Source organism: Scomber scombrus, chromosome 10 (assembly GCF_963691925.1).
Source record: "Scomber scombrus chromosome 10, fScoSco1.1, whole genome shotgun sequence".
Classification (NCBI taxonomy): domain Eukaryota; kingdom Metazoa; phylum Chordata; class Actinopteri; order Scombriformes; family Scombridae; genus Scomber; species Scomber scombrus.
The window spans coordinates 32748211-32765710 of record NC_084979.1 but is presented as its reverse complement, the minus strand read 5'-3'; the positions used below and the strand labels follow the sequence as shown (position 1 = coordinate 32765710).

General features: G+C 37.9%; 3 protein-coding genes across 5 annotated transcripts in view; 2 read left to right on the top strand and 1 right to left on the bottom strand.

Moving 5' to 3' along the window:
- Window positions 1–1412, top strand: part of LOC133987246 (protein NDRG3-like) — a 14253-nt gene extending 12841 nt beyond the window's left edge. Inside the window, exon 16 of the mRNA XM_062426551.1 lies at window positions 1–1412. This exon is cut by the window's left edge and continues 183 nt beyond it. The gene's annotated coding sequence lies outside the window, so the exon portion shown is untranslated.
- A 1383-nt stretch (window positions 1413–2795) lies between these two features.
- Window positions 2796–8916, bottom strand: rfc2 (replication factor C (activator 1) 2). Its single transcript, XM_062427341.1, has 6 exons — window positions 8691–8916; window positions 6300–6405; window positions 6115–6216; window positions 3664–3922; window positions 3333–3593; window positions 2796–3093 (listed from the first exon to the last, which is right to left on the bottom strand). Exons 1-6 carry the CDS (start codon window positions 8905–8907, stop codon window positions 2983–2985), a joined length of 1056 nt encoding a protein of 351 aa, XP_062283325.1. The 5' UTR covers window positions 8908–8916; the 3' UTR covers window positions 2796–2982.
- Window positions 8917–14704: 5788 nt separating this feature from the next.
- The window catches only part of usp11 (ubiquitin specific peptidase 11), a 19000-nt gene continuing 16204 nt past the window's right edge, over window positions 14705–17500 (top strand). For 2 of the 3 annotated variants that reach the window (XM_062427459.1, XM_062427458.1), the window contains exons 1-3: window positions 14705–14918; window positions 17155–17264; window positions 17374–17500. The exon at window positions 17374–17500 is cut by the window's right edge and continues 4 nt beyond it. In XM_062427459.1, coding sequence (XP_062283443.1) covers window positions 14809–14918; window positions 17155–17264; window positions 17374–17500 — 347 coding nt within the window. In that variant the 5' untranslated portion in view covers window positions 14705–14808. Of the gene's footprint in view, window positions 14919–15262; window positions 15269–17154; window positions 17265–17373 lie in introns of those variants that run through there. The other variant, XM_062427460.1, reaches the window with a different exon arrangement.

Here is a 17500-nt window from a genome sequence, read left to right as displayed (position 1 = left end):
GTCCTCACCTGTCCTCACCTGTCCTCACCTGTCCTCACCTGCCCTCACCTGTCCCCACCTGTCCTCACCTGTCCTCACCTGTCCCCACCTGCCCTCACCTGTCCCCACCTGTCCTCACCTGTCCCCACCTGTCCCCACCTGTCCCCACCTGTCCCCACCTGTCCTCACCTGCCCTCACCTGCCCTCACCTGCCCTCACCTGTCCCCACCTGTCCCCACCTGTCCCCACCTGTCCTCACCTGTCTTCTGGTTGCCGTGGTAACGCTGTAGGTTCATATCAATGTACAGTTGTGTTTGGTCAGGTCAGAGCACATTTATCTTCATTTACTATTTATTATTATTATTATTATTATTCTTACTGTTCTAATCATTATGTAGTTGTGATGTGTTGTTGTTGTTTATTATCCATTCAGCTTGTTTTACTTAATATAAATATTTGATCAATATTCAGGATTACAGATATTTACTGGGATGTGTTTAAAGGTGCAGTGTGTAGAGTTTAGTGCCATCTAGTGGTGAGGTTGTAGTATGACCCTCTGATTTTACCCGCTGCACCTTTAATTATTATTATTATTATTATAATTATTATTACAGATATTGATGAATGTCTGTAGGATCATTATTTGCCGTGCAGCAGCTGTTCACTGCCATCCTGAATGATTGATTTATCCTCTGACCTTTGACCTGTTTCTATGACATCAGTTTTCTTGGGCTGTGTCTGACATCACTTCCTGTTTACTCCTCAGTGCTCTACGTTGACCCTCCGTCTGAATGCTGAGTAAATAAAACCACAAACAGAGCCTCAGATACTGAGAACAGGAGTAAAGAGGGAATGATGTCACACACAATGATGTCACTTTATTCTACTTTTATTTAGTTGTAAATATTTAACGGTTTGTTTTTAAGACGTTTTACAAACAGTTTGGGACAAATTATAAGAATAAAAGTTGTATTTGGTTCATTTTGAGTCTCTGACAGAAAACAGCAGATGATCATAGTTTCAGGTTTTTGATCATCTCTGTTGTTTGTGAGCATGAACATTAACCTGCTGCAGACCAGGATCTGCTCTGGAGGGCCTGATGAGGCCCGGGAGCCGAGGTTTGCCCACCACCGGGTTCACCTCCCAGTTAAACCAGTCTGTCTGTAAAACGTCTTCTCTCTGCTGATTGGCCGGCGACAGCATGCTCGCTGTGATGAAGACTGATGACTGTTTGTCTTCAGTGACGATGATGATGATGATTTAAATGTTTCTGCGTCCTGATGAAGATTTAAACGGAGCGTTAGTCTCTAAAGCTGCAGACTTTTATTCTGCTGTCGGTTCTTATCTCTGAGGTTTGTACTGAATGTTGTTCCACTACTTTTATTGTGAACAAGGTTTGTAATGAAATATGAAATAAAGCTTGTTATCACTGAGGTTTGTGTTTCATCAGTCAGGAGGCGTCACCATGACAACCAGTCCAAACATGCAGCCAGACTTCCTGCTGTTCAATCTACTTCAGATCAATAATATTCGGTTTCCCAGCGATGATGTCATACTGAGAAAAAGGGCCAAACTATCCCTAATATTATTATTTAATTTATTTAATTAATAGTGTAGAGATTAGTGAACATGTGCAGCAAGGACATGACTGAAGGCACCGAAACACACAGAGGTTTAGCTCACATATATATATATATATATATATATATATATATATATATATATATATATATGTGTGTGTGTCTATATGTCTATGGTTTAGCTCCTCTCTTAGCCAGGAAGCTGTCAGAGAGCAGCTCATTAACCAGATGGATGATCAGCTGTTTGCAGCCAGGTGTGCAGCGTCATCAGGAAGCTTCCCCACCTGGCTCTGTGCTGCAGGATGTTCAGCTTTAGTTTGGACTACTGGACAGTCTCTCATGTTCTATGGTGTTGAAGGTAAGTTCAGATTTAAACCAGTAAACATTTAGATGTTAGATGATGTTTCACTGACATCATTTCAAAATAAAAGCAGCTGCAGACGGTTCAATCAACATTTTATAAAGTTTCTGAAATTAACTGTTTGATGATCGTTGAATCAATGAATTAGGGTTAGAGTGTGTGTATCTGTGTGTGTGTGTGTGTGTGTGTATCTAAGTATCTGTGTATGTATCTAAGTATCTGTGTGTGTGTGAACCAACACTAACTCTTAGACATGTTGGGACCATTTACTGTTTCTCAGTAAGACATTTAAAGAAAAACAGTAAAGAACATTTCAGGACACTTCATGTTATAACAGATGCTGGTAGATCAGCGTTATGTCTTAATGTGAATGATAACTGGAACATATAAACATTGTTTCTGGAGCTGCTCAATAATATCTAAGTTCTGCTCTTTCATAACAAAAGAAATTAGTACGATATTAAAGATCCAGGTTTCTATTAAGGCTGCGTCTAAAAATATAAATATAGATTTAAACTGCTTTTTCTAGCCTGTGAATGATTGTACAGTAACTCAGAGGTATGAGGACATGTTTAGGGTTTTCTGATGGAGCTTCGTGTGTTCAGAGGAAACAACAACAACAGCTTTATGGAGATTTATTTATGGCCTCTGATCTAAACTATTCAAAGGGAAACGGTTCAATAGATTAAAGGCGCTGCTGACTGAGAGTCATAATTATTGTGAGGTTGTTTAGATAAGCTGCTTAAGTGTATATCTTCTTACAGTACATAACAGCTGATTCTTTTTATATATTTATTTCATATTGAATCTTTCTCCCTTAGTTCAGGCCTGTTATTTGTATTATAAGGATTAATAAATCATATTGATCCTCAATGTAGAAACATTAAGACTCTTTATTACAGGAATGTTCAAATGTTTCATCAAAGAAAATAAAAACATTTCAACATTAATCGACAAAAATAAGATTTATTACAGAGTTTAGAGTTTTTTACAAGATACAAAATATCTGCTGAGACACTGAAGCTGATAATCTGAAGCACATTTCCATCAGACAGCAGCAGCTCAGCAGGCAGCAGGTGGCGCCGTCTTACTGCAGAGTCGACCCAGCAGCCCGGCCATCTGCAGCAGTGAGTTCACACCTTCAGTCACTCGCATGTGTGTGTAACCGATCTCCTGCAGGCACAGAGAGGTCAGAGGTCAGTTATCAATCATCGTACACTTCACACAGCTCGAACTGAACCAAACAACTTTTACTGCATCATGAATCATCGTCTCTGAACCACAGCGAGGTGCACTAGACACTTCCTGTCTGTGAGGTCGCTGCAGGGTTCACTAGACACTTCCTGTCTGTGAGGTCGCTGCAGGGTTCACTACACACTTCCTGTCTGTGAGGTCATGAATCAGTGAATCACCTTAATGAACTCCAGCTTCAGGTACTCGGCCATCTGGAAGGTCTTGCAGACCCTGAAGATGTTCCCGATGATGTCCTCGGGGGAGTAACCCAGCGCCCACAGCTGCTCCACCACGCGGTACGCCTCCGTGATGTTCCCGTCCACGCAGTGTCCCAGCATGCCTTTCACCAGCAGGGGGTGGGGCTCGTCGCACACTTTGAACACGTTCTCGCTGTTGATGAAACCGAAGCCGGAGTGTGTAGACTGCAGGTTGTTCAGCGCCTAAAACACAAACAGGAAGTCAGAAAACCGGCCGGCCGTCCCTCCGGCCAATCGGAGAGCTGCGTCTCACCTGTCTCATGTCTCCCTGAGCGGTGAAGATGACGGCTTCCAGCCCGTCGTCGGACACGGACAGACGCTCCTGCTCCACCACCTCCTGCAGCCGGGACAGGATCTGACCGTCCGTCAGCTTGGAGTAACGCAGCACAGCGCAGCGGGACTGGATCGGCTCGATGATTTTATCAGACGCGTTGCAGGCGAGAGCGAAGCGAGTCGTCTTAGAGTAGATCTCCATGATCCTCCTCAGAGCCTGCTGAGCCCCGTCTGTCATACTGCAGGGACGAGGACACGAAGAGACATGAGACAGGAGGAGACATGAGGAGACAGGAGGAGACATGAGGAGACACACTAAAGTCAAGTGTGGTTTAAAAGCTTCCAGAAGGTAAAGGATCATTTGAGCTATGAGTTGAGCTACGGTGGCTTCACATGGACAAAAAGCTGATCACTTGTCTATATCTCAGGATGGGTCTAACTGTGACCTCCATGATGTCTTGCTGCATTGAGTCTTTGAGCTGTGTAGTCTACTTTCAGCCACTAGGAGGAGCTCTAAGTAGAACCTGATACTGCTGCTCTCGGCTACTTTGACTCGGTAGTAAGTTATCCTGCTAGCTAGCTGACTGGAGGGAACATGATGGTAGTAAGTTATCCTGCTAGCTAGCTGACTGGAGGGAACACGATGGTAGTAAGTTATCCTGCTAGCTAGCTGACTGGAGGGAACATGATGGTAGTAAGCTATCCTGCTAGCTAGCTGACTGGAGGGGACATGATGGTAGTAAGTTATCCTGCTAGCTAACTGACTGGAGGGGACATGATGGTAGTAAGCTATCCTGCTAGCTAGCTGACTGGAGGGGACATGATGGTAGTAAGTTATCCTGCTAGCTAACTGACTGGAGGGAACATGATGGTAGTAAGTTATCCTGCTAGCTAGCTGACTGGAGGGAACACGATGGTAGTAAGTTATCCTGCTAGCTAGCTGACTGGAGGGAACACGATGGTAGTAAGTTATCCTGCTAGCTAGCTGACTGGAGGGAACATGATGCAGACGAAGCCACACTAAAGTCCAGCATGGTTTAAAAGCTTCCAGAAAGTAAAGGATAATGTTGTCAGGTGTGAAATATGTGGAGCAGAGTTGAGCTATGGTGGCTTCACATGGACAAAAAGCTGCTGTCTGCTGTGACGGTTGCTAAGGGAGACGGACCTGACGCTAATCACCAAACTAGTACGTCAACATCTGGAACTAAAGTCTCAGAGAGAAAACTAACGTTACGTCTCTCATTGCTAACGTGATGGTAAAGGAAATGTTCAGCGTTGTTTATGACGGGGAGAAAATAATCAGCTGTTATATTTAGGGATGCTCGATATTGACTTTTCTGCCGATATCCGATATTCCCCAACTCTTAATTTCCAATACCGATATCACCCAATACTGATATTTGCAGGCTTTTTACACCAAAACTATTAAATAACAACATGGATGCAAACATAAATGCAACATGGCTTTCCACATGTAAACACTGTCTGTGCAAAATAAGAGAACAACTTCAATTTAAGTTATGGAACAAAGTGCCAACATGGCACTGTTATATTTATTATGCTGCTTTGCAGTCATTTACTATCCGTAGGGACACTTGGAAATAGTTCCAAACCACAGACATAAGCCCCGTTTCTGGAGGCGGGACCTTTTATAGGAACGTCCTCTCACTCAGTCCTCTCAGCTGTTGTGTCTCCAGCAGAGTAGGACCCAGATAGGACCCGGATAGGACCCAGATAGGACCCAGATAGGACTCAGATAGGACCCACCGGACTCTGCAGAGTAGGACCCAGATAGGACCCAGATAGGATCCAGATAGGACCCAGATATTATCCAGATAGGACCCAGATAGGACCCAGATAGGACCCAGATAGGACCCAGAAAGGACCCAGATAGGACCCAGATAGGACCCAGAAAGGACCCGGATAGGACCCGGATAGGACCCGGATAGGACCCAGATAGGACCCAGATAGGACCCAGATAGGACCCAGATAGGACCCAGATAGGACCCAGATAAGACCCAGATAGGACCCAGATAGGACCCAGAGGTGACGTCACAGAGGCGACTCGCCGAAAGCATAACAGAGAAAATGAAAACGAGGAGGTAAACCTTCTGTTTGTGTGTTTGTGTACATGGCGGTGGACGCTATGAACTTGTTAGCCACGGTTAGCATAGCGACCCACGAGTCTAGCGTGTTGTTGTTATACGTCATCAAGCGCCGGTAAACATCCCATGCTGCGTTCATGCAGGCTCGGAAATGCTGAAGCCTACAGAACAAACATCGGTTATAAAAACCCGATACCGATACTTCCCGATATTACATTTTTAAGTGAACCTCGGCCGATAATATCGGACATCCCTAGTTTTATTTTTAGGGGTCTGTAAACCTGTAAGATTCATTCTTTTAATTAATGTGTTTGTCAGCAGCTCACCTGTCGGCTTCGTCAAGGATGATGATCTTGTGTCGTCCTTTAGGAAGCGTCACCTTCTGCTGAGCAAACATCTTGATCTTGTTCCTCACCACATCGATGCCTCTGCACACACACACACACACACACATTAGCACCAGCAGGTCAGAGGTCAGAGGTCGTGCAGATGTGTCTCCAGATGTTCGTACCGCTCGTTGGAGGCGTTGAGCTCCAGCACTGCGTCCTTCATGGATCCTCCCAGCAGAGCTCGAGCCAGACACAAGATGCTGGTGGTCTTCCCTGTGCCGGGGGGGCCTGCGGGGGGGTCAGGGGTCAGAGGTCAGAGAACCTGTCTGTTGTTCATCAAACTTTATTTAAACAGAAGGTTAACGTAGCTGATGATAAAAAAACAAGATTCAAAGATTTAAACTTTAAATAAAAAGAAAGTCAGCTGTTCTTTAATGTGGGTGTGTGTGAGTGTGTATGTATCTGTATGTGTGTCTGTGTGCGTGTTAGGGTTGGGCGATGTCCAGGAAATGGACGATCGACGATGTTCAAAGCAAAACATCGTGATGGCCGATGGCATCTGCAAATAATTTCGTTATTATAACAAATAATCCCTGCAGGAAATGGGTATAGATGGAGAAGAAAACCCTCTAACTTGGTGGAAAACTAACCACGGACGTTTTCCGCTCGTGGCCAGGCTTGCACGTAAATATTTATGCATGTGTGCTACCAGCGCTCCATCTGAACGCGTGTTCAACACAGCCGGTAGTGTTGCTACTCCGCTCTGCAGTCTGTTAAAGCCAGAAAAGGTGAACATGTTCGTGTTTCTGGCCAAAAACTTTCCCGACACTGTCGTTTTGCGTTTGCACTATTGAACAGCAACATGTCTAGTTAATCCAGGGCAGGCCCATGTAAATAGTGTTTAACTTTGTTCCTTATTATTGGTTTAAGATAATTGTATAATTCGTTTTGAATTTCTTTTGCACAGCAAATTTTTGAGTGTTTAATTAATTATTAATTTAAATAATTTTGAATTTTATTGTTTTTAGTATAATTCGTTTCGTTCGTTTAAGACCTTGGTTAAGATCATTTTATATAATTCGCTTTGCATTTCGTTTGCACGCAGTATTTAACTACAGTGTAACTTTGTTTTGATTAATCGAACTCTTTGAAATTACAATTATTTTGCCAATAAAAACCAATGTCTGTCCGGGGGCGGAGGGGTACGATCGGTCTAATAAGCGGCAACACAGAGCTTTGCTCTCGCACGCGCTGCATTTATAGTCACACAAACACACACGCGCTGTCACTCTCTAGTGCGTACATCGCCACATCGCTGATGTGGTGTCCATCAGCGATGTGGCGATGGCATCGCTGATGGACGATGGCATCGTCAATCGGACCAACCCTATTGTCTGTGTCTGTGTGTATGTGTGTGTCAACAGCTTTAACAGAGAAGTGTTGTTTATCATGATGAGCTCCAGTATAAACCAGTATAGATGTAATCTATCATGATGAGCTCCAGTATAAACCAGTATAGATGTAATCTATCATGATGAGCTCCAGTATAAACCAGTATAGATGTAATCTATCATGATGAGCTCCAGTATAAACCAGTATAGGTGTAATCTATCATGATGAGCTCCAGTATAAACCAGTATAGATGTAATCTATCATGATGAGCTCTAGTATAAACCAGTATAGGTGTAATCTATCATGATGAGCTCCAGTATAAACCAGTATAGATGTAATCTATCATGATGAGCTCCAGTATAAACCAGTATAGGTGTAATCTATCATGATGAGCTCCAGTATAAACCAGTATAGGTGTAATCTATCATGATGAGCTCCAGTATAAACCAGTATAGATGTAATCTATCATGATGAGCTCCAGTATAAACCAGTATAGATGTAATCTATCATGATGAGCTCCAGTATAAACCAGTATAGATGTAATCTATCATGATGAGCTCCAGTATAAACCAGTATAGATGTAATCTATCATGATGAGCTCCAGTATAAACCAGTATAGATGTAATCTATCATGATGAGCTCCAGTATAAACCAGTATAGGTGTAATCTATCATGATGAGCTCCAGTATAAACCAGTATAGATGTAATCTATCATGATGAGCTCCAGTATAAACCAGTATAGGTGTAATCTCGTCTCCGTTAGTAACAAACATGTTTACATCACAACCTCCAAACTGAACATGGTTATTAATACTAGTGCAGAATAAATCATGTAGTATAAATGACTTAATCACAGATAATCATCCAGATGTTTATGTCTAACACTCATCATCATGTCAGTTATCATTTATAGAAATAACTCTGCCTGTTTATTTACTTATTACAGTGAGTAGATATTATAGATATTAAACTAACCTACATCACACTCTCAGATCATCACTGTGAATGTTTTAATGTCTTTTATTTAACTCCAGTTTTTACTGATAAAGAGATTAAATGCTGTTTAACTCCTGAAGCTTCACAGTTAACTAACATCAACCTGCTGACTCATCCTGCAGGCCCCTGAGATGATACTCATATATAATAATAATCATAATAATAATAATAACGGGTATTATTACCGGATATGATGATGTTGGGCACGTTCCCCTCCCTCGCGAACACCTGCAGTCTGCTCACAGTCTCGTGGTTTCCCACCACGTGCTGCAGCTGCACCGGCCGGTACTTCTCCACCCAAGGCAGCTGGTAGCTTCCTGCTGTCTGCTTCTGTTCAGCCTCCATCACGTCCTTCTGCTCCATCACCTCCATCTCCTCCTTCTGCTCTTTCTGCTGCGCCATGATGCCTCAGCCCGCCAAATGCACCGGAAAACACGTGTCTATAAGACGGAGCCTCATTGGCTCAGAGCTGCTTCTTCCTGTCTCGGTTCTCCAGAAGGTAAATACACCGAAATACCGCCACCTGCTGGTGACGAGACTGTAACAGCATATAACAGCATATAATCTCATATAAATATCATATAACATCATGTAACATCACGTAACATCATATAACATCATGTAACATCATGTAAATATCATGTAACATCATGTAACATGTTAATATCATGTAACATCATGTAAATATCATGTAACATCATGTAAATGTCATATAACATCATATAACATCATGTAACATCATGTAAACATCATGTTAATATCATGTAACATCATGTAACATCATGTAACATCATGTAACATCATGTAAATATCATGTAACATCATTTAACATCATGTAAATATCATGTAAATATCATATAACATCATGTAACATCATGTAACATCATGTAAATATCATGTAACATCATGTAAATATCATATAACATCATGTAAATATCATGTAACATCATGTAAATGTCATGTAACATCATGTAACATCATGTAAATATCATGTAACATCATGAAACATCATGCAACATCATGTAAATATCATATAACATCATGTAAATATCATGTAACATCATTTAACATCATGTAAATATCATGTAAATATCATGTAACATCATGTAACATCATGTAAATATCATGTAACATCATGAAACATCATGTAACATCATGTAAATATCATGTAACATCATGTAAATGTCATATAACATCATGTAACATCATGTAACATCATGTAAATATCATGTAACATCATGTAAATATCATGTAACATCATGTAACGTCATGTAACATCATGTAACATCATGTAAATATCATGTAAACATCATGTAACATCATGTAAATGTCATATAACATCATGTAACATCATGTAACATCATGAAACATCATATAACATCATGTAAACATCATGTAACATCATGTAAATATCATGTAACATCATGAAACATCATATAACATCATGTAACATCATGTAACATCATGTAAATATCATGTAAATATCATATAACATCATGTAACATCATGTTACATCATGTAATATCATGTAAATATCATGTAACATCATGTAACATCATGTAACATCATGTAAATATCATGTAAATATCATATAACATCATATAACATCATGTAAATATCATGTAACATCATGTAAATATCATGTAACATCATGTTAATATCATGTAACATCATTTAACATCATGTAACATCATGTAACATCATGTAACATCATGTAAATATCATGTAACATCATTTAACATCATGTAACATCATGTAACATCATGTAACATCATGTAAACATCATGTAACATCATGTAAACATCATATAACATCATGTAATATCATGTAAACATCATGTAAATATCATGTAAATATCATGTAACATCATGTAAACATCATGTAACATCATGTAACATCATGTAAATATCATGTAACATCATGTAACATCATGTAACATCATGTAAATATCATGTAAATATCATGTAAACATCATGTAACATCATGTAACATCATGTAACATCATGTAAACATCATGTAACATCATGTAACATCATGTAAATATCATGTAACATCATGTAACATCATTTAATATCATGTAACATCATGTAAATATCATGTAACATCATGTAACATCATGTAAACATCATGTAACATCATGTAACATCATGTAAATATCATGTAAACATCATGTAACATCATGTAAATATCATGTAAATATCATGTAAACATCATGTAACATAATGTAAATATCATGTAATATCATGTAACATCATGTAAACATCATGTAACATGATGTAAATACCATGTAACATCATGTAACATCATGTAACATCATGTAACATCATGTAAACATCATGTAACATCATGTAACATCATGTAAACATCTTGTAAACATCATGTAACATCATGTAAACATCATGTAACATCATGTAAATACCATGTAACATCATGTAACATCATGTAACATCATGTAACATCATGTAAATACCATGTAACATCATGTAAACATCATGTAACATCATGTAACATCATGTAACATCATGTAACATCATGTAAGTACCATGTAACATCATGTAAACATCATGTAACATGTAAATACCATGTAACATCATGTAACATCATGTAATATCATGTAACATCATGTAAATATCATGTAACATCATATAAATATATAATATCATGTAAATATCATGTAAATATCATATAAATATATAATATGTAACATCATGTAAACATCATGTAACATCATGTAAATATCATGTAACATCATGTAACATCATGTAAATATCATGTAACATCATATAAATATATAATATCATGTAACATCATGTAAATATCATATAAATATATAATATGTAACATCATGTAAATATCATGTAACATCATGTAAATATCATGTAAATATCATGTAACATCATGTAACATCATGTAACATCATGTAACATCATGTAAATATCATGTAAATATCATGTAAACATCATGTAAACATCATGTAAACATCATGTAACATCATGTAAATATCATGTAACATGTAAATATCATGTAAATATCATGTAAACATCATGTAAATATCATGTAAACATCATGTAACATCATGTAACATCATGTAAACATCATGTAACATCATGTAACATCATGTAAACATCATGTAAACATCATTTAAACATCATGTAACATCATATAACATCATGTAACATCATGTAAACATCATGTAAACATCATGTAATATCATGTAACATCATGTAAACATCATGTAACATCATGTAAACATCATGTAAACATCATGTAACATCATGTAACATCATGTAAACATCATGTAACATCATGTAACATCATGTAAACATCATGTAACATCATGTAAACATCATGTAAATATCATGTAAATATCATGTAACATCATGTAAACATCATGTAACATAATGTAAATATCATGTAACATCATGTAACATCATGTAAACATCATGTAACATCATGTAAACATCATGTAACATAATGTAAATATCATGTAACATCATGTAACATCATGTAACATCATGTAAATATCATGTAACATCATGTAACATCATGTAACATCATGTAAATATCATGTAACATCATGTAACATCATGTAAACATCATGTAACATCATGTAAACATCATGTAAACATCATGTAACATAATGTAAATATCATGTAATATCATGTAACATCATGTAACATCATGTAACATCATGTAAACATCATGTAACATCATGTAACATCATGTAAACATCTTGTAAACATCATGTAACATCATGTAACATCATGTAAATATCATGTAACATCATGTAAATATCATGTAACATCATGTAACATCATGTAAATATCATGTAACATCATATAAATATATAATATCATGTAACATCATGTAAATATATAATATCATGTAAACATCATGTAACATCATGTAAATATCATATAAATATATAATATCATGTAAATATCATGTAACATCATGTAAACATCATGTAACATCATGTAACATCATGTAAATATCATGTAAACATCATGTAACATCATGTAACATCATGTAACATCATGTAAATATCATGTAAATATCATGTAAATATCATGTAAACATCATGTAACATCATGTAACATCATGTAACATCATGTAACATCATGTAACATCATGTAAATATCATGTAAACATCATGTAACATCATGTAAACATCATGTAACATCATGTAACATCATGTAAACATCATGTAAACATCATGTAACATCATGTAACATCATGTAAACATCTTGTAAACATCATGTAAACATCATGTAACATCATGTAACATCATGTAAACATCATGTAAACATCATGTAACATCATGTAACATCATGTAAATATCATGTAAACATCATGTAACATCATGTAACATCATGTAAACATCTTGTAAACATCATGTAACATCATGTAAATATCATGTAACATCATGTAAATATCATGTAACATCATGTAACATCATGTAAATATCATGTAACATCATATAAATATATAATATCATGTAACATCATGTAAATATATAATATCATGTAAACATCATGTAAACATCATGTAACATCATGTAAATATCATATAAATATATAATATCATGTAAATATCATGTAACATCATGTAAATATCATGTAAACATCATGTAACATCATGTAACATCATGTAAACATCTTGTAAACATCATGTAACATCATGTAAATATCATGTAACATCATGTAAATATCATGTAACATCATGTAACATCATGTAAATATCATGTAACATCATATAAATATATAATATCATGTAACATCATGTAAATATATAATATCATGTAAACATCATGTAACATCATGTAAATATCATGTAAACATCATGTAACATCATGTAAACATCATGTAAATATCATGTAAATATCATGTAAATATCATGTAACATCATGTAACATCATGTAAATATCATGTAAACATCATGTAACATCATGTAACATCATGTAACATCATGTAAATATCATGTAAACATCATGTAACATCATGTAAATATCATGTAAACATCATGTAACATCATGTAACATCATGTAAATATCATGTAAACATCATGTAACATCATGTAACATCATGTAAACATCATGTAAACAACATTTAAACATCATATAACATCATGTAACATCATGTAAAATCATGTAACATCATGTAAATATCATGTAAATATCATGTAAATATCATGTAACATCATGTAACATCATGTAAATATCATGTAAACATCATGTAACATCATGTAACATCATGTAACATCATGTAAACATCATGTAACATCATGTAAATATCATGTAAATATCATGTAAATATCATGTAACATCATGTAACATCATGTAAATATCATGTAAACATCATGTAACATCATGTAACATCATGTAACATCATATAACATCATGTAACATCATGTAACATCATGTAACATCATGTAAATATCATGTAACATCATGTAACATCATGTAAATATCATGTAAACATCATGTAACATCATGTAACATCATGTAACATCATGTAATATCATGTAACATCATGTAACATCATGTAACATCATGTAACATCATGTAAATATCATGTAAACATCATGTAACATCATGTAACATCATATAACATCATGTAACATCATGTAACATCATGTAACATCATGTAAACATCATGTTAATATCATGTAACATCATGTAACATGTAACATCATGTAACATCATGTAACATCATGTAAACATCATGTAACATCATGTTAATATCATGTAACATCATATAATATCATGTAACATCATGTAAACATCATGTAAACATCATTTAAACATCATGTAAACATCATATAACATCATGTAACATCATGTAAATATTATATAATAGTACTGCATCATTCTGAGTGATGTAGTTAAAGTGAACTCTGTTTTTAACTGTTAGAATAATCAGTTCTATATTTTTATCTTTAATGTGATTCTACATGTACTTTTACTTATTTCATTCAATTATATTGAAGCTAAAAATAAATGTTTCAAACATCAAAACGGTCATAAAACACATTCAGCTGGTTCTGATGTGCTGTTACAGTCAGCTGGATAATAATAATAATAAAATAATAATTAGTATTATCATTATTATTTTTATTATCATTATTACGTTGACAGAGGCGCAGACCGGAAGTCGTCATCCTCTGGGTCTGAACCACTTCCTACTTCCGCAAACACCGCTCGTGTTGCTTCCCGGTTCCCGGTGTTCGGTGCAGCGGCTCAGCTGCTTCCCGCTCCGTTCACACGTTCATCTTTTATCCTCCTTCTGTATGAGACACTGATCCATGACGGCCAACAGCCGCCGGTCCGATACCGAGCCTCCGGGCCTGGAGACCCAGCGGCGGGAGGTGGAGACGCTGCTGCGGGGGGGGGAGCTGCGATCCGGGGACAGCTGGTAACACACTCTACACACTCTGCACTACACACTATACACACTATATACACTATACATACTATATACTAACATATATACAGAGCTGCTATCCGGGGACAGCTGGTAACACACTGTACACACTCTATACTACACACTATACACACTATACACACTCTATACACACTCTATACTACACACTATACACACACACTAACATATATAGAGAGCTGCGAGCCGGGGACAGCTGGTAACACACTGTACACACTCTATACTACACACTCTACATACTATACACACTCTATACACACTCTATACTACACACTATACACACACACTAACATATATAGAGAGCTGCGAGCCGGGGACAGCTGGTAACACACTCTACACACTCTATACTACACACTATACACACACACTACACACACACACTAACACACTCTGCACTACACACTATACACACTCTCAGTAGAGTCTCAGCAGAGTCTCAGTAGAGTCTCAGTAGAGTCTCAGAAGAGTCTCAGTAGAGTCTCAGAAGAGTCTCAGTAGAGTCTCAGTAGAGTCTCAGTAGAGTCTCAGTGAGTCTCAGCAGAGTCTCAGTGAGTCTCAGCAGAGTCTCAGTAGAGTCTCAGTAGAGTCTCAGTAGAGTCTCAGTAGAGTCTCAGTGAGTCTCAGCAGAGTCTCAGCAGAGTCTCAGTAGAGTCTCAGTAGAGTCTCAGTAGAGTCTCAGTAGAGTCTCAGAGTCTCAGTAGAGTCTCAGTAGAGTCTCAGAAGAGTCTCAGTAGAGTCTCAGTAGAGTCTCAGTAGAGTCTCAGTAGAGTCTCAGTAGAGTCTCAGTAGAGTCTCAGTAGAGTCTCAGCAGAGTCTCAGAGGAGTCAGTAGAGTCTCAGAGTCTCAGAGTCTCAGAGTCTCAGTAGAGTCTCAGAAGAGTCTCAGTAGAGTCTCAGTAGAGTCTCAGTAGAGTCTCAGTAGAGTCTCAGAGAGTCTCAGTAGAGTCTCAGTAGAGTCTCAGTAGAGTCTCAGTAGAGTCTCAGTAGAGTCTCAGTAGAGTCTCAGAGTCTCAGTAGAGTCTCAGAAGAGTCTCAGTAGAGTCTCAGTAGAGTCTCAGTAGAGTCTCAGTAGAGTCTCAGAGTCTCAGTAGAGTCTCAGTAGAGTCTCAGTAGAGTCTCAGTAGAGTCTCAGTAGAGTCTCAGTGAGTCTCAGCAGAGTCTCAGCAGAGTCTCAGCAGAGTCTCAGTAGAGTCTCAGTAGAGTCTCAGAGTCTCAGTAGAGTCTCAGTAGAGTCTCAGAAGAGTCTCAGTAGAGTCTCAGAAGAGTCTCAGTAGAGTCTCAGTAGAGTCTCAGTAGAGTCTCAGTAGAGTCTCAGCAGAGTCTCAGAGGAGTCAGTAGAGTCTCAGAGTCTCAGAGTCTCAGAGTCTCAGAGTCTCAGAAGAGTCTCAGTAGAGTCTCAGTAGAGTCTCAGTAGAGTCTCAGAGAGTCTCAGTAGAGTCTCAGTAGAGTCTCAGTAGAGTCTCAGTAGAGTCTCAGTAGAGTCTCAGTAGAGTCTCAGAGTCTCAGTAGAGTCTCAGAAGAGTCTCAGTAGAGTCTCAGTAGAGTCTCAGAAGAGTCTCAGTAGAGTCTCAGTAGAGTCTCAGAGAGTCTCAGAGAGTGAACATTAGCTGACATCAGGCTGGACTTTAACACTCATCAATATTTGATTGATCAAATAATTAATAATCAGAATATATGAAATATTCTTTGTTTTCTTAGATGATGTTTCTGCTTCATCTGGTGTCAAAGTGAACAAAAGCATTCAGTGTCATAGTGAGACTGAAACTTACTGAGGAACCTGAAATGAAAGCAAAAGTGTGTGTGTGTGTGTGTGTGTGTGTGTGTGTGTGTGTGTGTGTGTGTGTGTGTGTGTGTGTGTGTGTGTGTGTGTATTTCTTAATGTGGAAGTTCAGTTTTCATCTGAACTGAAAATGTATTTGACAGAATAAGCACTTAGACAGTGTGTTATCGGGCTGATTGCTCTTCTTTTAATTTGAAATAAATAAAAATTCATAAAGTAACTTTCTTTGCATTAATTGGATCAGAACCAATCAGAATCAGGCGCGTCAGCAGCTTTATGGTTTTATTGGATTTTATCTCACTGACTCTTTTCTTCTATTGTATCCATAAACACTTTCAGATGCTTTTATTTTAAAATATTTCATAGTGTAGAATTACAAACACATGATGTTGAATTTCCTCCGTACTGAACTCACATCCCAACCTTACAGGTACGTGGTGGAGCGTCACTGGTTTGAACAGTGGAAGCAGTTTGTAGAACATGGAGATCAGAACTCGTCGTCGTTTCCGGGTCGGATCGACAACAGCGAGCTGTTCGAGGGTCAGTGATGCATCCAGCAGCACCAATATGATCAATAATCAGTAATCAGTGATCAATAATCACTGACCCGTCACTAATACTGTTGTTCTTCTTCTTCTGTGGTTCTCAGACCTGGACTCGTTCCACATGAAGGAACGTCTGGTGGAGAACGAGGACTTCCTGTTGCTGCCGGCTGAAGCCTGGAACAAGCTGCTGTCCTGGTACGGACTGGTGGAGGGGCATCCACCCCTGGAGAG